The sequence below is a fragment of the Bos mutus genome, chromosome 1 (assembly GCF_027580195.1).
Source record: "Bos mutus isolate GX-2022 chromosome 1, NWIPB_WYAK_1.1, whole genome shotgun sequence".
Classification (NCBI taxonomy): domain Eukaryota; kingdom Metazoa; phylum Chordata; class Mammalia; order Artiodactyla; family Bovidae; genus Bos; species Bos mutus.
Genome location: NC_091617.1, coordinates 127331790 through 127354930, shown reverse-complemented (window position 1 = coordinate 127354930; position 23141 = coordinate 127331790). Strand labels below are relative to the sequence as shown.

At 45.9% G+C, this 23141-nt stretch overlaps 1 protein-coding gene across 2 annotated transcripts in view; it reads left to right on the top strand.

Moving 5' to 3' along the window:
• Positions 1-23141, top strand: part of CLSTN2 (calsyntenin 2) — a 742362-nt gene that overhangs the window by 590483 nt on the left and 128738 nt on the right. For both annotated transcript variants that reach the window (XM_070375497.1, XM_070375500.1), the window contains exon 6: positions 19870-20055. In XM_070375497.1, the coding sequence (XP_070231598.1) occupies positions 19870-20055 (186 nt within the window). The remainder of the gene's footprint in view (positions 1-19869; positions 20056-23141) is intronic.

Sequence of the window (23141 nt, the reverse complement as noted above, 5' to 3'; positions counted from 1 at the left end):
TCAGTCCTGAGGGGGAGGGGGGAGTGGACTGCACTCACCGCAAGCAGCACTCAGCCACATTAATAGTCACTGCTGACCGAGCACTTCCTGTGTGCCATGCCCTGTGTGTGGCTGAGGCAGGTACTCATGTACCCAGTCACTCTTCATCACACCCTGAAAGCTGTGTTCTTCCCATTTTGCAGACAAGAACTTGGTGGTTGAGACTCTTACCAGCCAGCTACTAATATCCAGGACCAGCCTGCAAACCCAGTCCTGTCTGCCTGCAGACACAGGACCACTGCTCATTCAGCTGCAGTGTCTCAAAGCAAAGGAGGACACTGGCCTCCTTGGGAGACCTTTGGAAGAAAGCTGTCTTGGGGACAGTCCCATAGTTGGAACCCTTTCCTCATGTTATAAAGAAAACGTGTTGTTGAACAGTAAGGAACCATGAGAGAGGATGGTGGCTTGCCAGATAGTAGTGGGGAGAGTGCCACTCCTGCCATACAAGCCCACAGGTGATGCCTGCCTTTGTTCAGGAAAGCAGGGCATCTCTAGGCCTTCTTGGATGACCCCTTGGACCCTGAGAAGGGGATGGACTTGCCAAAGGACATCCAGATGCTGAGAGGTGGAACCAGGGCTGGTATAGGTCTCCTGACTCAGTGCCCCAGCCCACCTCCCCATCTCTCCATGGACCTGGGTCTGCCCCCAAAGCCACCTGTAGTCAGCCAACTCCCTCTTCCATGGACAGTTCTTTTAAATACTTGCAGGCAACTTGAATTTCTCCCTGAAGGGAGTCAACAGAGAGTGGGGCTTGGGAGGACTGCTCCAAAGCCAGAAAGATCTGGATTCACATCCAGGTTCCATCACATCTTGGCTCAGGGACATTGGGCAGGTCACTTACCTCTTTGAGCCCTCAGATATGGTGTCTGCAAGAAGAGACTAAGAACAGCACTTGTCTCAGAGGGTCGTCCCAAGGCAGAACTGTGCCCAGCTTGCAGGAGCATCTCAGTGTGAACCACGAAGGAGATGAAGAAACAGAGGCCTCTAAACTGGGCTTAGGAGTCAGGCCAGCTAGTCGGTGCCATTTGCTGGGGATGTGCTCTCAGGCAGGTCATTTCACATCTCAGCCTCGGTTATATGGCCCTCAGCGTCGGTGAAATGGCCCTCCTCCTTTCGGAGGGCCTGCTCCCTTTCTCAGTTGGATGCCAGGCAGACTGATAGCACATATAAAAGGCCCAGCCAAGAGTTTACTAAGCGATGGTTTCCTTCTTGCTCTGCGTTACTAAAAGGCCTCATCAGCCTAGACACTGATATTTGTCATCTGAACATCAACCAGACACTTGGTTCTCATGATGAATGTGACCACAGCCAGCCACTCACCTCTCCTCATCCTCATCTCTAATGGGGGCAGAATAATGCCAGCAACCCCCCTCTGCATCCTCATTATGTGGCTCTTGGTGGACTGAGCAACACACTGGAGAGCTAGGAGTCCACCCTGGACTCACAGAGTGAAGTGTGTAGTGACCCTGGAGATGCCAGGACAGTGGCCTAGAGTACTAACTCCGCTCTAACCACACAGAGGGGAGGCTGAGGTCCCAGCACAAAAGAGATGTTCTCAATGCTTCCATTCAACACAGGGAACTTCCCCCAGGGCCCACCCTGAACCAGGTGGGCAGGGTACCCTGGGGCCAGGAGCTGGAAGAGGGATGAGAGCAAGTAGGTGACCAGATCCTGAATATATGATTCCAATCCAAGGAAGTCAGAGCAGGGACAGGGCCCAGGGCCTGGAAGAGCAGAGAGCAGGGTTGCCTAAGCCTTTGGAAAGGGATGAAGGGGCACTGAGGCGGTATTGAGGGGCCAGTACAATTTGCCAGGTGCCCTGAGGGGGTGGGCTCTGTGATGGGAAGAGGCAGGGAGGAGTGCTCCAGCAGAGCCTGGTCCTTCAGTTCTGTACCTTCAATTCAGAATCATGCCAGCCATGGGTTCTCGTCCGTGTCCAACTCAGCATTTCTTGCTCTCTGAGCAAGGAGAGACGAGTTCAAGTTGCAGATAAGAGTGTGGAGAAAACTCGGCACAAGTGGATGAACGAGTATGCATTTCCCTGTTTGTTCTCATGACAGATGCAGTCAGATTTCCAAAGTGGACAGTGAATGAAGTAGACAGAACTTTCCAGAGAGATTCTGTTCAGCTGTGGGTGTACCAGTCAGACTTCACTGGAGCCCAAAGGAGCGTGGTGGGCCTCAGCAGGAGGCTGATCACCCTGGTCAGGAGGGCAGGGCAAGGCATGGGCACATGGGCCCAGAGCAATGTGGAAGCTCAAGGGGTCTGGAGAGGCTTGGAGCTCCCCTGTCAGACTGTGGGCCAATGTGGAGTATCTGTCTGGGGCTGTAGAAACTAGTACACTCTGAGGATGATGAATTTCTGATAATCTGGTAATGGAAATTAGTATCTAGAGTGCAGTGTGACCTCATTTTCAGCCTAAGACATGTGAGTTGTTCAGCCTTATTTCAGCGATGAGTCATTTGCGGGAAGCCAGAAGCCCCTCTCTCTCTCCCAGTGCCGGGTCTGTCTCTGACCTGCATCCCTAGGTGACAGCAGCCAGTGATACTCAGCAGCACCCATTGGCAAGGAGTACAGCAGGGCCCATCTACCCACTGAGGTCTGGTGAATGGCAGCCACATGTGGACTGACTCGCCCACCTTCTTCCCGGCTACAGGCCCAGAAGCACAGTGACAGCATGCCACTCCCTGCCAACCTCCAAGGCTTTTGCTCTTCAGGCTCTCAGCCCACCATGGATTTGTAACACCCTTCATGACTGAATGCAAGATAAAGCATCCCATGCCTAGTGTGTGGGCGGCGCTCAGACCCGCCAACAGGAGCTCTGTAGCAAAGGGAAGCGGCAGGTTGTCTGTCTGCCCAAGTGGCCAAGGGAGAGGGATGGTTTTCAAGCAGCATTTACAAGTTCTGTATGATAAGTAGCAATTGGACCACAGCAACTTTTTAATATAAATATATTTTAAATTATAAAGTGTTTCCTGCTCATTTGAAAAGAATGTTTTAATATATATATTTAAATTTCATTCATCTCTTTGTGGCTGTGCTGGGTCTTGTTGCTGAGCGGGCGTCCTCTGGTGCAGTGAGTGGAGGCTCCTCTGTGTTTCGGCGCTCAGTCTTCTCATTGTGGTGGCTTCACGTGTTGTTGAGCGCGGGCTCTAGGGTGCGCCAGCTTCTGTAGCTACCAGGCTCTAGAGTTGTGGTACATGGGCTTAATCGCTCCATGGCATGTGGGATCTTCCTGGCCCTTGCGTCTCTTACACTGGCAGGCAGATTCTTTACCATTAGCACCACCTGGGAAGCCCTTGAAAAGAAACTTTTTAAAGATAATAATTACAATAAAAGTTCCCCATGATCCAATGAACGCAGTATTATCAATGTTACAGTGTACTTTTCTCCCTTCATACACAGTCATTTGAACTTTGTGTTTCCCACTTAACTTGGTGCCACATGTATTATCCCACTTCATGAAACCATACCGCCCTCTCATCAGCTGCCTAACATTCTTTCAAAGAAGGTCAAGTGTGCCTGATGGGGTTCCTGAAGTCAAATGGGACAAAGTGATTGTCCAGCTTTAGCTCGGTTCTGCTTTTCTGTGTATCAGTGAATATCTGTGCAAAAATCTTTGTCTGCATTTTGGAGTACTTTCTCAGGAGTATTATCACCTGGGCCAAAGCATATGGTCATTTTGAGGCCCAAGATATGTTTTGCCAAGCATCAGTCTAATCATCTGTGATGACTCCCACTGCCCATCCATGTGAAGGACACCTCTCCCCAGTCCTGGGCGCTTGGACTCTGATTTCCAATGTATTTGATGGACTCTGCAGCTTTGTGCCATATTTTCCAAAGAGATGATAATTTGGTCCCAATTTTAGAAAGTCAGTCAGTGAAATGAAAAACCCTGCAGTCCTCTAATATCACTTGGAGTTGTGGTCCTTTTGTTTAAAAAAATTAATTCTGCAACCATGTGCCACTGATCTATCGATTAAAAAGATTTACGTGACTGGAGTCTGAAAAGTTTACATAAGCCATCTTTACAAAAAGACTAAAAGTGTGTGTTTGAAAAACCATATGCTTGCATTGTAAATGCTTTTCAAGGCTATAAAAGTAAAGATTCTTGAAGAATAGCTACTCCATCTTGTACCAATAATGCATTCGTCCCAAGATAAGAAAATTGCCTGGAAAATGCTCATGTTTATTGGACATAAGAAAGAAAAGCTTCTATAAATCCAAGAGAAAGTACCCTGATTGGTTGAGTTAATGATTTCCCCCTTGGGAGACTTGTCTTCCAGAATGGCTGCTCTTAAATTGCCTGGTTTCTGCCCCTTTCCAGCATCAACTCTGCTGGACATGTTTCTGCATGTGAGCTGAGAATCTCTGGGAATGAAAAGGGTGGGGAGTAAAAGTAGCCAAATTTGGCATGGGGCCCTGGTTTTTGAACACCATGTGGTTCACTTCGGTGGCAGCACTGACAGTCCCGGAGAGTGTGGAGCCAGGGCGAAAGGGGGAGGACCCAAGCTTTAGAGAAGGTGTGCCTACATCAGCAAGTTCAGAGGCTTGTTGGAAAACTAAGGTGCTCCCAAGGGCATCAGAGGACCAGTGAATGGATTCCCTCCTAGCATGCAAACAGCCAGGGGCTGACCAGATTGGGGTGCAGTGCCAAGGGGGCCTGTGTCAGGCATGGGAGCAGAACAGACCTCACCCCCGGCTGAGGGCAGATCTGGAGACACAGTGCATGGAGTGAACCCTAAACCCAGCCCAGCAGAACAGCAGCAGCATCCTCAGTTCAGAGAAGCTGGAAGGAGCAGGAGAATCCAAGAATAAAGACAACAGGAAAAAAGGCTGACCAGAGCAACGGGCCAGGAAGATTCCCAGAACCCAGAACATGAGCACAGACACCTTCCACGAAGCAGCCATATCATTCATTCCCCAGATATGTAGTGAGAACCAGCCATGTTCCAGGAACTGCACCAACCACTGGAGATTTCAAATCTAAGCAAAGGAGGCAACCCGCTCTTGTGGAACTCGTGATGGTAGATGAAGATGGAGGTGAGGGGTGAGAGTTTCAGGTGGAAAACAATCACGGAAGTAAATGAACAGCTTAGTCTACTGTTCACAATCAGTCATGTGGCCAACCCCAAAATCACCAGGGAAGGGAAGTGTACTCCTTCCACCGGAGGAAGGTGTCAATGAAAACAGTCAATAAACAATCAATAATAAGGGTAGAAAAGAATTTTATTTGAGTCAAACTGGTTTAAACCAGAAGCCAGCTTCCTAGATTACTCTGAGAAACTGCTCCAGAGAAGCAGAGTTTTCATCACAGTTTTGTATCTTGTCAGAACAAAGAATATTAAACAAGTCATGGTTACATTTCTTTAAGATTTCAAAAAAAAAAAAAAACAGACCAACATGCACACAGCGAGGCAGTATGGCTTTGGCACCTGGGAAGGGAGTCTTATCGTCAAAGGAGTACCAGCATTCGTGTACCAGGTAGAGGGGCATTTAATCCTTATTTTTAACATGGACATTGTTTGCTTCTGGCCAGTGTGCCCTTTTCTTTCATGATTAAAGCAGATGTATACTGTGTGTTTGATAAGCCACAAACAGGCTATTTTAGTTAGCAGAAACTTCAAGTTACTTCACATGTAAACCAAAGTGACTTCCCTATATCTCAATATATGAAAAAATGTTTTATCAATCACATGGTCAGGAGGTATAATCTAATGCCTCACAACTGGAAGTGGCTCTGTCTCCACTAAGAGCTCTGGCCCTGCATCTGTAGGTCTTCTGGAATCAGAACCCACACAATGTGAAGAAAGAAAAGAATACTTGTTCTAAGCTCATTCAGTGTCAAGTCCTACTCTGCTGGGTCAGCTTTCAGGCAGCAAATAGATCTCCCTGTGGTCATCCTGCATAGGGAGCAGAAATCCCTTCTCAGGCCCCTCCCTGACTGTTGGAAGTCATGAATGTGGTGAGAGATGGAGTGGGAGTTTAATGCCCAATATGTTTTGGCTGAAGCTCCAATACTTTGGCCACCTGATGTGAAGATCTGACTCAGTGGAAAAGACCCTGATGCTGGGAAAGATTGAAGGCAGGAGGAGAAGGGAACGTCAGAGGATGAGGTGGTTGGATGGCATCACTGACTCAGTGGACATGAGTGTGAACAAGGCCTTCACTGGGAGATAATGATGTGCTGCAGTCCGTGGGGTTGCAAAGAGTTGGACACAACTTAGCGACTAAACAGCAAATTGTTTTGGCTGGTCATTTCCAAGTCTGTCTCTGCATCCAGATCACTTTGGGGAGGAAGGTTGATTAAAATCACAGATTCCAGGGCTTCCTCCTCAAAACCTTCTACTGGGATCTCCCAAGGTGAGACCCAAAAGGCTGTCTTGAGAACTTTTACAGGTGATTCTCCTGAAGCCAGCCCTGACCCTGAATCTGTGTATAGACAAGAATTTGGGGAGTGCAGTGTGAGCTCCATGTAGATGAGGTAAATTGCAAGCTCTGTGAATTGGGAAGGAGAGGGCACAGTCTAGATTGGAGCAATCATGGAGGAATCCCTGGAAGAATCATTGGATATATTGTGGTTAGGGAATGTTAACCACTGTAGATTAGAAGGTCATAAAGAGAGGTAAAGTAGGAAGTTGTTGTAGTGATTTGTAATGATGGTTGTAAAACTGGAGTGGACTAGGACATGGAAGCAACCTAGATGTCCATCGGCAGATGAATGGATAATAAAGCTGTGGTACATGTACACAATGGAATATTACTCAGCTGTTAAAAAGAACACATTTGAGTCAGTTCTAATGAGGTGGATGAAAATGGAGCCTATTATAAGAGTAAAGTAAGTCAGAAAGAAAAACACCAATACAGTATATTAATGCATATATATGGAATTTAGAAAGATGGTAACAATGACCCTATATGCAAGACAGCAAAAGAGACACAGATGTAAAGAACAGACTTCTGGACTCTGTGGGATAAGGTGAGGGTGGGATGATATGAGAGAATAACATTGAAACATGTATATTAGCTGTATGTGAAATAGACCACCAGTCTAAGTTCGATGCATGAAACAGGACACTCAAAGCTGGTGCACTGGGACAACCCAGAGGGATGGGATGGGGAGGGAGGTGAGAGGGGGGTTCAGGATGGGGGACACATGTATACCCTTGGCTGATTCATATCAATTTATGGCAAAAACCACCACAATATTGTAAAGTAATTAGCATCAATTAAGATAAATAAATTAATGTTTAAAAAGGAATTTAAACAAAACCTGGAGTGGAAAGAGTTTGATCTCAGGAGTCCTCTAAAATTCAGAAGCAGAAGGGCATTAGTAGCCCTGTAGATATATAGGGTAAAATGTTACAATGCTCTAAAGTATTGCCTTCTAGATTTGAAGTCTTTGGATGTAAGTTTTAGGAAATAGGATATTATTTAGAGTAGTGCTTCTGGACTGAATCTAAGCTCGTGCTGCTCAATGCCTGACAGGTCAATAAATCAAGGGACAAGTTGTTGGGGCAAGGAGTAGCGACTTTATCAGAAAGCCAGCAGACTGAGAAGATGGTCAAATGGTGTCCCAAACAAGTATTGTATCAGAGTTAGAATTCAGGCTGCTCTTATACTAAAAGGAGAGGGGTTGGTTGTTGCAAACATCTTGGTGTTAGAATCCTTTGTTCTTGCAACTATGCAGGTAGGTCAGGTCATGAGGTTTCTACAGACCTCCAATAAGACAAATGTTATTCTCTGTTCTGTAATTTCTTATCTCTATATAAATGGAAAACTTTTATACTCTTAAAGATTAGAGCATTGAGAATAGGTTATCATGTATATTTCAGGGAATTAGCAACATTCTTGTAGCCAAAAAATAGAATACAAAGGTTAAAATAAAAGAAACAGATCTAATAGAAAGTCAGGTTTATTCTTCCCTATTGTACTTCTCAAATCACCTATGGTGAAGGATTGGCTTTTTTCCCAATCATCATGAACCTTAATTCTTTAAAAACAATGAGACAAATTTCTAGAAAAATGAAATAAATAGCAAAGACATTCAAAATGTAAGCCAATTTTTAAGTATTATTGGATTTGATAAGCATAAAATCACCCTGTCAAATTGCTATAAAGTTTTTTAAAATGTTACCCTGGATTTCTATGGCAGACCTATAACAAGTAACTCCAAGGCCACACCCCTCTATAGACCACAGTAAGTAGCATTGTCCCAGAATCTGTTGTTTCCTTTGCCCTCCACAAAATCAGAAATGGTTTAGGCTTGGGATTCTCAGATGGCGCAGTGGTAAAGAATCTGCCTGGCAAAGCAGGAGACCGTAGAGATGTAGGTTTGATTCCTGGGTCAGGAAGATCCCCTGGAGTAGGAAATGGCAACCCACTCCAGTATTCTTGCCTGAGAAATCCCCTGGACAGGGGAGCCTGGCGGGCTACAGTCCATGGGATTGCAAAGAATTGGACACAAATGAGCATGCACATGCAACATGCAGATCTTTTTAATTTAATCTGATCATAAGCATCTTTATATGATCCTTACTTACCTCATGGTACTGGTTCTCCTGACTGACAATAATAGGCCAGGGAAGAGGGTATGATAGAAGCCCCTGATTTTGTCAAGGAGCTATTGGGCAGGAAACTATCCGCAGTTGCCTGGATGCTTCCAGAATAAGGCCTGAAAGTGTCCACCCACATGCCTGACTTTGAAATCCCCCAGGTGACGATGTGAGGGTTTTCTCAGACCAAGGATTTGGTAATCAAGATGGTGACTTGGGATGAAATTAAACCCCTTCTATCATCAGGAAATTAAAGAGAACTTCACAGGCAGGACAAAATTTGAGGACAAATTACTGGTTGTCTCATTTGACATTTATTGAGACATCTTGGGGGACTAAAAAGGTTGCAAATACATGAGGGTTTCCAAAATTGGACTCACATGCAAGTGCAGTTTCATCATCATACACACTCGTCCACAGACACTCAGGCTGAAGTGTGTATGTATGTGTGTACACACAAATGCACACACACGCACGCACACACACACACAGCAGCTACATCTAGGATTCTTCACATTTTAGTGCCTGGCAGTTTAGCTTCCCTGCATTGCTGCTGCTGCTACTAAGTCACTTTAGTTGTGTCTGACTCTGTGCGACCCCATAGACGGCAGCCCACCAGGCTCCCCCGTCTCTGAGATTCTCCAGGCAAGAACAATGGAGTGGGTTGTCATTTCCTTCTCCAATGCATGAATGTGAAAAGTGAAAGTGAAGTCGCTCAGTCGTGTCCAACTCTTAGCGACCTCATGGACTACAGCCTACCAGGCTCCTCCGTCCATGGGATTTTCCAGGAAAGAGTACTGGAGTGGGATGCCATTGCCTTCTCCATTCCCTGCATTAGGCAGCCAAATTAGAATGTGTGAGTGTGTGTGTGTGTGTGTGTGAGTGTGTGTGTTTTGATTTTCATATACCTAATCATTCACTCATTTCTTAGATATTTATTGAATACCAGTTATGCACCAGGCCCTGCAGAGTGATGTACAAGTTATGCTCCGGTACATGAATAGATGGTACATGAGTCAATAATTCTCAGTGGGGAAGGCCAGGCAGGAGTTGGGTAGAGGTAGGGCGCATCACCAAAACGAGACCCAGACAACCTCCTTTACAAAGTCACATGCGATTTGGGACCTGGAGGAAGAGAAGGACCAGCCACCGGGGTGTCAGGGACTGAGCACCAGGCAAAGGGCTGCTTTGAGTTGTACCTCCTGATCTGAACTGTGGGTATTTTTTCTCTTCCCTCCTTCTTTTTTTGTAGTTAATTAAGATCTCTCTTTTTAGTGAGAATTAAAAGGTAATAAAATGCTCTTGTGAAAATAAGTATAGTAAATGGAAAGGGGTCAGTAATGATGGAAGGGAGAGGACTCCTTATATTTGTAATTGAGTTCAGAGAGTTGTGTTTTCTTTCTTTTGAAAGTGTGCCTGCGTGTAATTGTTTTTAATTGGGGAAGGGAAAATCGCATAATTTAATGCTTAAAAAGTGATGTATGTCTTATGTATTGGGCCCAGGCTAAGTAGTTTGCATGTATCATCTGATATAAACCCTTTCAACAGCTCTGAAATAGGTGATAATATCACCAGTGTTTGCATGAGTAAACTTAGGCAGGAAAGGAGCTGACTGGCCCCCCAGCACATGGTACCAATAGGTAGACCTAGGACTTACACCTAGTCTGACCCCAAAGCCTAGGCTCCTCTCTCTGGGATAGTTAATTAATATTCCCATTCTACAGGTGAAGAAACTGAGGCTCAGAAACATGAAGGGACATGCCCAAGGTTATTCAGCTGGAAAGGCAGCTATTGGGGTCAAAATGATTTTCAAGACAGTGACAGCAGAGTGTTACACCAAGCATGGGGCCCTTCTGTACATGAAGCTGGTCTTGGAGCCAGGACTGGATGCCTGGCTCTGACTCCTTCCAGCTCTGACTGGGAGTCTCAGTCTCTGACTGAGTTTCTGACTCAGTCTCTGTTCCTTCCAGCTAAATGTCCCATCTGCTGCTTATAGACCCACAACAGCAGTAGAGAAAATGTTAAAAGAAAATGAACTCAGTGCTCGCTTCGGCAGCACATATACTAAAAAAAAAAAAAAAAAGAAAAAAATGAACTCAGAAAAGCCAGGATTCCTTTTAGAGGTTGAGTCTTAGAGTCCTATACGCCTGGCACAAGTCCTGGCCTTACCACGTATATGATCTAACCTTATCTCCACACCAGTTCCATGAGCTATAGTTGTAATATCTCCCCATTTTACAGACAAGGAGTGTCTTGCGCAAGGTGCAGTAGCTGGCAGGCAGAGGAGGCAGGCATCTGACTCCTCCTCCCTCATGTCTCTACTTCGTTGTCTAAGCATCACCATGGCTCTAACCAAAGTCAGACTGGGATTCTGAGGACTTCACTCCAGGAGCCCTGGGGGGAGAGGAGACATGAGGAGGGTCTCAGAAGCTGGCTCTTGTCACTCTTTTACCAAAAAGCTCACTTCCTGGCCCAGCACTCAAGTCCTTGCCAATCTGGCCCCAAAGTTGCTTTCTGGCCCATCTCACACCAGGTCTCCTAGATGCCCACTCCTGGCCTTACATTTGTCTACACTTGCTGAGTCCCACCAGGCAGCTGAGTGGGGAGCACCATTCATATCATTTTCCATCTAAGTAGCACTGCTTGTTGTTGTACCAAGGCCATGGTGGTGACACCCTCCAATTCTCTGTGCCCACCGTGTGCCCCACATCCTGCAGTGCTGTGTTAACCGTGCCTTCTGCCTGCTTGGACAAACAGGGCCTGGCTGAGCCTGGAGAGACTGCCCCCTCAATCAGCGAATTCCTAGAGAGAACAAACAACTTACCCTTTTGCTTTTCAGGCACTGACCAACCAACCCAAAACCTACATCCCACCCACCTCTTTTATCAGGGTCTCACACTCCAGCCAACATTTACCTGCACTAATCACCCCAGGGCCAGGTACCAGACAGCTAGGGACAGCTCCATGCCCCAGAGGCCACTGAAATTATACAAACTAGGTGATTCTAAGGCTGCTTACCTTGCCTGACCTCTTCCTTCCATGCAAACCATAGCACAGGCTCTTGCCCATGGTTTTTTTCCTCTCCCTCTACCTCTTAACTATCCCTGGTGATTCTCCATGCATCCCCAGTGGTGGGGGATCCCCTGTATTGGAGACTTGTGAGTATAACAAACTCTCTTTTCAATGGCAATTATATCCTGATCTGTTGGCCTTATCACACTTAAATAATAATACAACCTATGCTAAAACGAAGTCCAGATCACTTCCTCCAGGAAGCCTCCTTTGTTCACTCTAGTCAGTATAACTTACCTCTTCTTTGTTCTCTGGGGTCTGCTTTTTGTCCCTCTGTCTGCCTTAAAGCTGGCTGTGTGCCTGTCACTGCCCTTACCTGACTGTCAGTGCCTCTGAGTCAGGGCTCATGAGTTACACTTTTCTGTCGCTCATGCCTGGGGCTCTGCCTGGCCCATAGTAGGTGCTCAGTAAATGCATAGCATCAGAATAATGATAAGAATGATACAAGACTGCTGATAGGAGTAGTAGCAGTAGCTGTCTGTTCCTGGTGCTTTGCATTTGTTATTGTTGTTTTGTTGCTAAGTCATGTCAGACTCTGCAACTCTATGGACTGTAGCCCGCCAGGCTCCTCTGTCCATGGGATTTCCCAGGCAAGAATACTGGAGTGGGTTGCCATGCCCTCCTCCAGGGGATCTTCCTGACCCAGGGATAGAATCTGCATCTCCTGCTGGGCTAGCAAATTCTTTACCACTGAGCCGCCAGGGAAGCCCTGTGCTTTGCAAACCTTTTCTCCAATTCCCAAAGCAACTCTTCAAGGTAGATTTATGTAATCACCATTCTTTGGATGTGAAAATGAAGCTCAGAGAGGTTCAGTGATTTACCCAGGGCCACACAGCCAAAAAGTAGCAGAGTCATGATTCAGACCTGAGTCTGTCCAACTGCAGAATTAATCCGAGGCCCAAAGATAACTGCTTTGCAAAGGTCACATGACCTGAATTTGGGTGAGATGAGATTCAAACCCAGATTTCTTCAAGTCTTCAGAATCTGGCTGAATTGAACTGAAGTTAATTTCCCTATTGTGTGACCCTGTCAGTGGTAACCCTCTGTGTGGCTTGATTATGAGGTGGCAATCGGAGATATTTTAGTGTTCTGGACACCAGACCTAATCTAGCTGCTAAGTGACATTTCCAAAGCACAGTCTGCATTCTTCATACCCTCACTAAACACCCATTTATAGCTCTTCACTGGTCCTAAGATGAAACCCAAACCTCTTAGCCAGCATTTATCATCTGACCTCCACTTACCTCTCCAGCCCATCTCTACCTCTTCACTCACCCCCAGCTCAGGTGCACTGGATGCCAGTGAAGATAAACATGCTCCCTGTTGAGCATGTCCACCTCCTGAGCTTCTCCCAGTAGGAAAGGACATCCCTGGGTGCCAAATCAAAGTCACACATCCCTGGAAGAAAGACTTGAAAGATGCCAGGTGGTTGACACCTACAGAGTCTAGTTAGAATATCAGCTAACTGAACAGTCCCTGATCAGGACAACCCCTTTCCTATCCCTCCCCCTCCCCAGCATCCCCACATCGAGCCATTTATTTTGTATGAATGCAGCAATTTCCTGGACAACCTGATGCTTCTTCCTCTGCTAGGAGCTGAGACTAGGAAGAGCTGGAGGCCCTTGAACATACACAGTTAAGGGAACAAAAGCATCAGACACACCTATGTCTTTCCCTTCCCTCCTTCGGTGTCACTTCTGAGTATAGAGTTGGAACGATTTACCGAGTGTCTTGAATTACAAGAGCCCATAAAGCCTGTGCTTTCCAGAAGTCTCAGCTTAGCTTTTTTCCACCTCCAGGCATCTAATAAGAGAGTTCTAAGTAGTTAATCTTTTCCTAATGAGAAAATATATGTTCCCCAAATTCAGCAGGAGTTATAATACATTCATCCCATTTCTAAATCTTTAATCCCCTAAGAGGGAATTTAATTCCTGAAGGCATTCCAGGGTAACCTTTCCAAGAATGTTTATGATGCCATTGAGCCCAAGTATTAAAACAATAGGTGGTCTACTTCTTTACTCTTTATTTAAGAAAAAAAATGAACAATAGTTCATTAACTAGTCTCTAGATCTTTCATGAATTGGAATTATTTTCTTTCCAAAAAGATTTTGTTTCCAAGTGGGATAGTTCAGAGAAGTTTAGGAAGCTTGTGAACCAAAGTGGGATGTTTCTATCATGAGGTATCATGGGGAAGGTCGCTCTGTTGGGTCCTTAGCCTTCAATGCATACATCAAGCCCATGAGGAGGTATAAGTATCTCAGATCTACAGGTGAGGCCACAGAGGCCCAAAGATAACTGCTTCACAAAGGTCACATGACCCAAATTTGGGTGAGATGAGATTCAAACCCAGATTTCTTCAAGTCTACAGTATCAAAGCAGCCCCTCGACCCCTACAACTGCCCCCAAGGTCAAGCATTGATGAAACTGACAATATTCCTTGATCCTTTACCATCATCAGAAATTATCATTAAAAAAAATTTATCAGTGTAAATTGAATATTCAAAGATGAATCTGTAAAAATTGCCATTCTCAGTCCCAGCAAATCCTCGGAATCATAGAGGAGTTATTGTAAAAGAACTAGACAGCCTTGAGCAAGTCACACCAACTCTCAGCCACAGTTTTGCCATGTGCACTATTAAGATAATAACACCCACTCACTGGGTCGCTGGGAGGATTAAATGAAAGAACAGATGTCAAAGCACCTAGCATCTTGTAGATGCTTATAATTGTATGTCCTCTTATTTCCTGCAATAAATGTTATTGAATACATGACCAATTAACAACATTAATACCATATCTGATGAATGTGTCCATTGTGTTTGAGGCTGAAATGATTCAGCATTTAATCTCCCCAGATCCTGGTGGTAGGTGCTACTTTTATTCAGGCTCAAGGTGGGTAAGTGGTTTACTCAGAGTCCATGCAGGAAGTGAGAAGGCTGGAGTCTGAGTCCAGGCACCCTGAATTTGGAGGTCATACTTTTAGACATGTTGCCATCTACCCTCCAGAAAATGAGAATGAATAGATATTTCATGTGGCAAACACTGAGTTTGATGACTTGCCTTTTGCTCTCATAAACCCCCACCCTTTCTTGAAAAATGAAAGATGTTTGTGTGAGCTTCCCACTATGTCAAGGATGCCACACTCAGAAAGCTTCATTGATTTCTTTTACAATATGGCTGCAGTTTGCCTGCTCTCCATAAACCCTCAAAAACACGCCTCATGAGATCACAAAAGCTACTGGCAGGTATGATGTTCTTCAAGATCTTTTCTCCCTGATTTCTCCTTGGAGAGGGCCTTGCCCCCTTAACCAAAGGCAGCAAAAAGACTGAAAACTTTGCTAGGACTCTGTCTCCACTATTCAGTTCAGTTCAGTCGCTCAGTTGTGTCTGACTTTTTGTGACCCCATGGACTGCAGCACGCCAAGCTTCCCTTCACCAACTCCAGAAGCTTGCTCAAACTAATGTCCATTGAGTCGGTGATACCATCCAACCATCTCATCCTCTGCCATCCCCTTCTCCTCCTGCCTTCAATCTTTCTCAGCATCAGGGTCTTTTCCAATGAGTCAGTTCTTTGCATCACGTGGCCAAAGTATTGGAGTTTCAGCTTCAGCATCAGTCCTTCCAATGAATATTCAGGACTGATTTCCTTAAAGATTGACTGGTTTGGTCTCCTTGCTGTCCAAGGGACTTTCAAGAGTCTTCTCCAACACCATAGTTCAAAAGCATCAATTCTTTGGCACTCAACTTTCCTTATGGTCCAACTCTCACATCCATACATGACTACTGGAAAAACCATAGCTTTGACTAGATGGACCTTTGTTGGCAAAGTAATGTCTCTGCTTTTTAATATGCTGTCTAGGTTGGTCATAGCTTTTCTTCCAAGGAGCAAGCGTTTTTTAATTTCATGGCTGCAGTCACCGTCTGCAATGATTTTGGAGCCCAGAAAATAAAGTCTGTCACTATTTCCATGGTTTCCCCATCTATTTGTCATGACATAATGGGACCGGATTTGTTGAGCTTTAAGCCAGCTTTTTCACTCTCCTCTTTCACTTTCATCAAGAGGTTCTTTAATTCCTCTTCTCTTTCTGCCATAAAGGTGGTGGCATCTGCATATCTGGGGTTATTGATATTTCTCCCAGCAATCCTGATTCCAATTTGTGCTTCATCCAGCCTGACATTTCATATGATGTACTCTGCATATAAGTTAAATAAGCAGGGTGACAATATACAGCCTTGTTATATTTGCTCTGGTACTTACACTCCTAAAAAGACTTGAGCTGGAATTTCTCGTCAAAGATAACCACTAACATACCTGGATGAGAAAGAGATGCCCGCAGCCCCTGCAGAACACCAATAACAGGGATGTCTTGGGCTTCTTCAACTGAAGAGGCTTCCAGAAGCAGATGTTATGAGGAATCTCTCACCACTAGCAGGAGAGACTCAAGAACTGATGATGTAGGGCCATACCACGGGCACCTTGCACAGAACCATTTCTCTGATCTTTTTTAATTGCATTTCCCTAAAGAGAAGGATGATGCAGAGAGAGAGGAGTGAGAAAGGGAAGGAGAACAGCCTCCTCCTTGATACCATGTCTTGTTACTGGGAAGATATTCTTCCATATCATTTCTGGACTAAGTGCCTTTGAGAACAAAGAGAAGCAAACATGTGATGGCTTCTGTTGGGATGGTTGTTTCTGTAGGACAAGAGTAGGGGCAGACAGGGAAAGTACCAGATAAGCTACAAATAGGCTATGGGTTCTGTCTGTGGCTCAAGAAAGGCTGCCATGGCTGAAGTCAAAGTTAGGTCTCTAGGGCTCCCCAGATCCTCCTGGAAAATATTTCCTGGGCTTACAGTTTGGTGTGGAGGGATCAAAAGTAAACTCACAATTCCTGCCTTTAAAGAGTTCCTAGTTACAAGAAGGGGAAGGCACACAAATGGATCATTCCAATGACATCCTACAAGATCCATTCATGCTTCCTCCCACTGTCTAGTGAGTATCTGCCCTGTGCAGGGCATCGCGCAGCGTGATGGGGATTCAGAGTTACCATCAGCTTGGAATCTACTGTTGAGAATGCTGTGAGGGCACAGAGGAGGGTTTCTATCCAGACTGGAGATATCCTGAAAGTTATGTGGTAGAGGCAACAGACAGACAGGAACAGGAAAGGAGCTCCATGCAGAAGAAATCGCATGACTGAACGCACAATGGTATGCGATATTTTTAACCTAGGTTGAGACGAGCCTGGTCATGTGTGGACTGCTGCTTACAGCACGGTGACTTTCAGATATATCAGACAAAAAGCCCTCCTGTCTGCCAGTGATTTGTCCTTTAGATTGACCTGGGGCCACATGGGCTAAAGCAACTCCATGGTCTTATCCTCTAGGAGGTAATGGGCCATTCCAGACACAGCTCCTGGGGGCTCTAAGGAAAGACATATAATTGGGTAGATTCTCTTTTACCTATAGTCATTGTCATCTAAACATCCTTTCAATGGGAAGAAAATCCAAAAAGGAGTGAATATATGTATATGTATGGCTCATTCACTTTGCTGTACAGTGGAAACATTGTTAAGCAAGTATACGCCAATAAAATTTCATTTAAAAACAAACAAAAATCATCCCATAGCAAGTTCCTGGTGAGAAACCTCACAACATGGTGTTAAATCTTTGCTCATGACTCCAAAAAATACATTAAAGGGTGGTTGGTTATCATGGGGGTTCAGAGCTAAACCCAGATTGCAGGGTTATGTGGAATGTGCAGGGGGTGTGAGCATCTCCTTTCCTCTCTGGGGAAGGAATAGCAGGATTGGAGCCCTACTGCATGCCAGGCCCACATGGTTGCCCCACTTCACTGATAAGGTGCCTGAGGCTTGGAGACCTTCAATAACCTGCCCAAGAACTTCCTGACCTGATGGAGTCAAGCCAAGATCGTTGCTGCCTTTACTTCAAACAAGCTTCTCTGAGGCTCCCCATGGGCTTTCATCCTTGACATTCAGGCGTCAGCTCAGACAGGAGCTCTCTCCATCTAAAGAAGTTCCTCTCTAGAGGTCACCACTTTTCCTTTCATAGCACTTACCCTCCGCGATAGGACAGCATGGCGATCCATTGTTTGTCTCTCTCTCAGCTCCACAAGGCAGGGACCCTTTCAGATTCCGTCATTGCTGTATCTGTGATGCTCCAAGCAAAGCTGGGGGCATAAGAAGCTCAAACATACGTTTGCTCACTGAACAAAGCCATCTGTCCCTAAGCTCAGCCCTTTCACTCTGCTGGTTTCCTCAAGATGGCAGCCAATGGCCAATGGGTATTTTCAGGAAGCCCCTTGGTGGCTGATGAATGATCCTAAATGCAAGACTTTCTGAGTTTCCCAAGGGTGAGGCAGGCAATCCATAGATTTTCATTTTTACCTTGGCATAAAGACACCATCCAGGGACTTCCCTGGTTGTTCAGTGGTTAAGACTTTGCCTCCCAATGAATGCGGTACAGGTTCAACCCTGGTCCAGGAGCTAAAATCCCACATGCCTCCAGACAAAAAACCAAAACATAAAATAGAAGCAATATTGTAACAAATTCAACAAAGACTTTTTAAAAATGGTTCATATAAAAAACTTTTTAAAAATGTTTCACATAAAAAAACTTTTTAAAAAAGAGATACCACCTAGCAATGTGACAAATGTTTGAGAGTCATATAAAATAGTATCCACAACTCATGTTCCTTGATGATTCAGACTTCTACCCACAAGTCTGGCTCAGGCCTACGCAGACTTCTCAGGCAGGCATCATTGTCAGCAAGTGCCGTTGCCAGTCACCGTGAGCATGGCCTTGCCTAGACTCTGACTCTCCACTCTTGTTGTTTCAATCAGTTCTTGTGTACACTCACTCTCAGTGTTTATTTTTGTTGATTGCTCTTTTTTTGTGCAGTGTCATTTTGATTGTGATTTTGTTCCTCTCCCACACTTTGATGTCTCCAAGTTATTTTTCCACTAAAATGCAGGGATAAGACCATCAGCCCTACTTAAGTCACAGTCCTGAAAGGGAAGGAATCATTGTGCCTAACCCCATGGCCTCATGGAGTCCTGAATTATCTTGGCCTCTTTTTTTGTTTGTTTGTTTGCTTGTGGCAAGGTGTATGCATTCCTGAAAATCAACTTGCTGGGAAAAATGGGACGAGGGACTCAACAATCAAAAACATCATCAGTTCAGTTAAATTCAGTTCAGTCACTCAGTCGTGTCTGACTCAGTGATGCATAAAAAGAGACAAAGGGACTTCCCTGGTGGTCCAGTGGTAGGGAGCTCACCTGCCAAGGCAGGGGACATGAGTTCAATCCCTGGTCCTAGAAGATCCCACATCCCCCAGGGCAATAAGCCAGTGCACCACTATTAAACCAGAGTTCTAGAGCCTGTGCTCTGCAACAAGAGAAGCCACTGCTGTGAGAGGCTTGCACATGGCAGCTAGAGAGTAGACACCACCCCTTCACCACAACTAGGGAAAGCCCATGCACAGGAAGAAAGGCCCAGCATAGTCAAAAATAATAATAAAATAAATTAAAAGCCAACCTTATTTGAAAAAAAAAGACACACACAAAAACAACACCAGCACAGTTTTACACAGGTTAAATGATTAAGAAATATATAAGCACTACAGTACATACGGTACCTTGCCTTGAAGAGACCTGAGGTTTGCTTGTGGTGATGGATATAGGAAGGGTTGAAGCTGATGCATTATTGTGAAGAGGGTTTTCTGAATGACATAGAAAGCTGTAACTGCATTGCAGGCAGGTGTGGCTCATTACACATGGCGAGTGGAGTAGCTGGTAGATGTTTTGAGGTCTGTACGTGGGCCTGTTTTGTGCCTTCCTATGTGGCTTAGCTCAGCCAGTCGTGGATTTCTGAATTCATCTAGTGTTTCTTGGGGACAAAATCTTGCATAAGCAAATGTGAAATCCCCGTTATCCTCGAATCATTTCCTAATATATCGATTGTGGTGGTTTAGTCGCTAAGTCTGCCCGACTCTTGCGAACCCATGGACTATAGCCTGCTAGGCCTATCCTTTGTCCATGGGATTCTCCACGCAAGAAGACCGAAATAGGTTGCCATTTCCTTCTCCAAAGGTACCAATTGTGTTGGAACAAATGTACATTTTCAAAGCACATGTTACAGCAGAACTGTCTGCACCTGACTGACGGTCACTCTTTCCTTGTTTACTCAGACTGGACCAAGAGGATTGAGTACCAGCCTGGCTCAGGGAGCATGCCCCTGTTCCCCAGCATCCACCTGGAGACGTGCGATGGGGCCGTGTCCTCCATCCAGATCACCACGGAGCTGCAGACCAACTACATTGGGAAGGGCTGTGACCGGGAGACCTACTCTGAGAAGTCCCTTCAGAAATTATGTGGTAGGCTTCCCTGTTTGGGGGTTATTTTTTAATTCATTGTTTTAAACAATATATACAAAGCGTATCTTACTATATTATGAAAGAATCAGCCGCTCCCCACTGCACTGGTACATGTGACCCCTGGATGAATATTAAGTTTACTTATTATGGTTAAATCAGCAATGCCCAACCTTTTGGCACTAGGGACCGGTTTCATGAAAGACAGTTTTTTTAAGTTTTTAATTTTGTATTGCTGCTGCTGTCGCTTCAGTCATGTCTGACTCTGTCCAACCCCATAGACAACAGCCTACCAGGCTCCCTCATCCCTGGGATTCTCCAGGCAAGAGCACTGGAGTGGGTTGCCATTTCCTTCTCCAGTGCATGAAAGTGAAAAGTGAAAGTGAAGTCGCTCAGTCATGTTCAACTCTTAGTGACCTCATGGACTGCAGCCTACCAGGCTCCTCCGTCCATGGGATTTTCCAGGCAAGAGTACTGGAGTGGGGTGCCATTGCCTTCTCCACTTTTGTATTGGGGCATAGCCAATTAACAGGCTTTCCAGGTGGTGCTAGTGGTAAAGAACCCACCTGCCAATGCAGGATACCTAAGCGATGGGGGTTTGGTGTTTGGGTCAGAAAGATCCCCTGGAGGAGGGTGTGGCAAGTCACTCCAGTATTCTTGCCTGGAAAATCCCATGGACAGAAGCCTGGTGGGCTATGGTCCACAGGGTTGCAAAGATTCAGACACGACTAAAGCAACTACACACAGCTGATTAACAAGCAATGTTTGATAGTTTCTGGTGGACAGCAAAGGGACTCAACCATACACATACACATATCCCTTCTCCTCCAAACTCCCCGCCCATCCTGGCTGCCACGTAACATTGAGCAGAGTTCCCTGTGCTATACAGTAGGCCTTCTTGGTTATCCATTGTAAATACAGCAGTGTGTACATATCCATCCCAAACTCTCTAACTATCCCTTTTCCCCTTTCTTCCCCCCTGGCAACCATAAGTTTGTTCTTTAAGGCTGTGAACCTCTTCCTGTTTTGTCAGTAACTTCATTTGTATCATGCCTTTTTAGATTCATGGAAGACAATTTTTCCACGGACCAGAGGTGGGGTTGGTTTCAGGAGGATTCAAGCGCATTACATTAACTGTGCACTTTATTCTATTATTATTACATCAGCCCCACCCCCGATCATCAGGCACTAGATCCCAGAGGTTGGGGACCCCTGGGTTAAAGGGTTGGAAAGCTCAGCTTTCAGCACCAACCACACCTGATCAGACCCCACCATGTACCAACTCTAAGGCTGTGGGCAAGTGCTGCGACAAAGCCTCTATTCTTCATCAATAACATAGGGACATTATGTTCCTGTGTACACACACAGGCACACACATGTAGACACAGCACCAGGAGTGGAAGAGCACCTAGTTGGGACCTGAAGGAACACGGTTCCCTTGTACTGTGTTGATTTCAGAGAAGTGCCTTCCCAGGGGCCAGTGTGAAGGGTGGTGCCAGCCTCTCAGGGAGAGGCGGGTCTCCTCCTCCGGAACCAGCTATGGCACACGAGGGCTTACTGCAAATGAAAGTGCTTGACCTTTGTTCCAAAATTATGAAGAATTTTAAGGCAGAAACAGCAAAGCATGAAACCAAGCTGGGGGCCCCGTGTGACTGTTCAGGTCACATGCTGATGAAGCCAGGCCTGGATGGCCACGCTGGAGAAGAGCTAGGCTGGGAGGAAAGATGGGGAATGTGAAGGATCCAAGTGTAGGGGACAGAGGGCCGGCTGTCAGTGTGCTGAGACATGGTGCCCCAAGAAGGAAGCAGGCCGGAACTGGGAGCCAGGGTGATGCAGGTTCTACCCGAGGAAGCTTAGCTTTATTGAGCACCTGCTGTGTGCACCTCACGCGTGTGTGTGTTAGTCATCCAGTCTTGTCCGACTCTTTGCGACCCTATGGACTATAGCCCACCAGGCTCCTCTGTCCATGTGATTCTCCAGGTAAGAAATCTGGAGTGGGTTGCCATTCTCTTCTCCAGTGTGCTTCACATGCCCTACCCTAATTCACACTGAGGAGGGTCTCATTCATCCAGTTTTAAACATGGACAATTAGACGCCCAGAGAGGAAAAATTATGTTTAAGGTCACACAGGGAGTGACAGAGGCAGGCTTTGAAAGTAGGTCTATGGGAGGGAAGGGCTCTTTGGCTCTGGATCTGTGACGCTGGGCCAGGCCTCTGGAGCTGGAATGTAAATCTCTCAAGTCAAGTGCAGAATAAGACACAGTACGGCGGGAACGGTCCCATGTGCTTGGTAAACCAGACCGTGGGTGTGTTGATGGGCCTCTTTCCTCCCCACCATGTATATTTCATTTCTTTCTTGTTCTCTCCGAGACTATTCAGGCCCTCACACAGCCTCTCCAGCCGGACTGTGGGCAGCTCAGAAAGAGCTTAGTCTTAAGACGGGGCCTGTACTTGGGGGTAACTCCATCACCGACGGAAGATGTGCCTTCCTGAACACAGCCTGCACCCCTCCACTGGGGGCCCCTCCACTGCTGTCTTTGCAAAAGTTTTCCTCCCTCACCACTGACACACACATGCACACACACTTATGTGCACACACACACAAGGTGCACACAAGGTACACACAGGCACACAAAGTGCACACATGCACACAAGGTACACACATGCACAGAAGGACACACACATTCACACACAGATGCACACGGGCACACAAAGTAGGCACAGGCACACACACATGCACACTTAGATGCACAGTGCACACAAGTACACACACGCGCACACAGAGGTACATACATCCACAACACACAGGTACACACATCACACAATGAAAACACAGGTACATACACAGGCACACACTCACAGCTTCATGCACGCAGCTCTTGCCCAAGGACCAAGTGACAATTTGAGAACTGGATGTGCAGTATGCCCTGCTTGGGTAGCACAGTGCCCCATTTATCATGTTGCCAGGCTGGAAGGAGGGCCCATGGGAAGGCAGGTTTTTCTAGAATGATGCAGGAGATTGGGGAAAACAGCACAGCCTAAGTATTCCAAACAGCTCTTGTAAAAATGCCCATCAGCAGCCCGCAGTA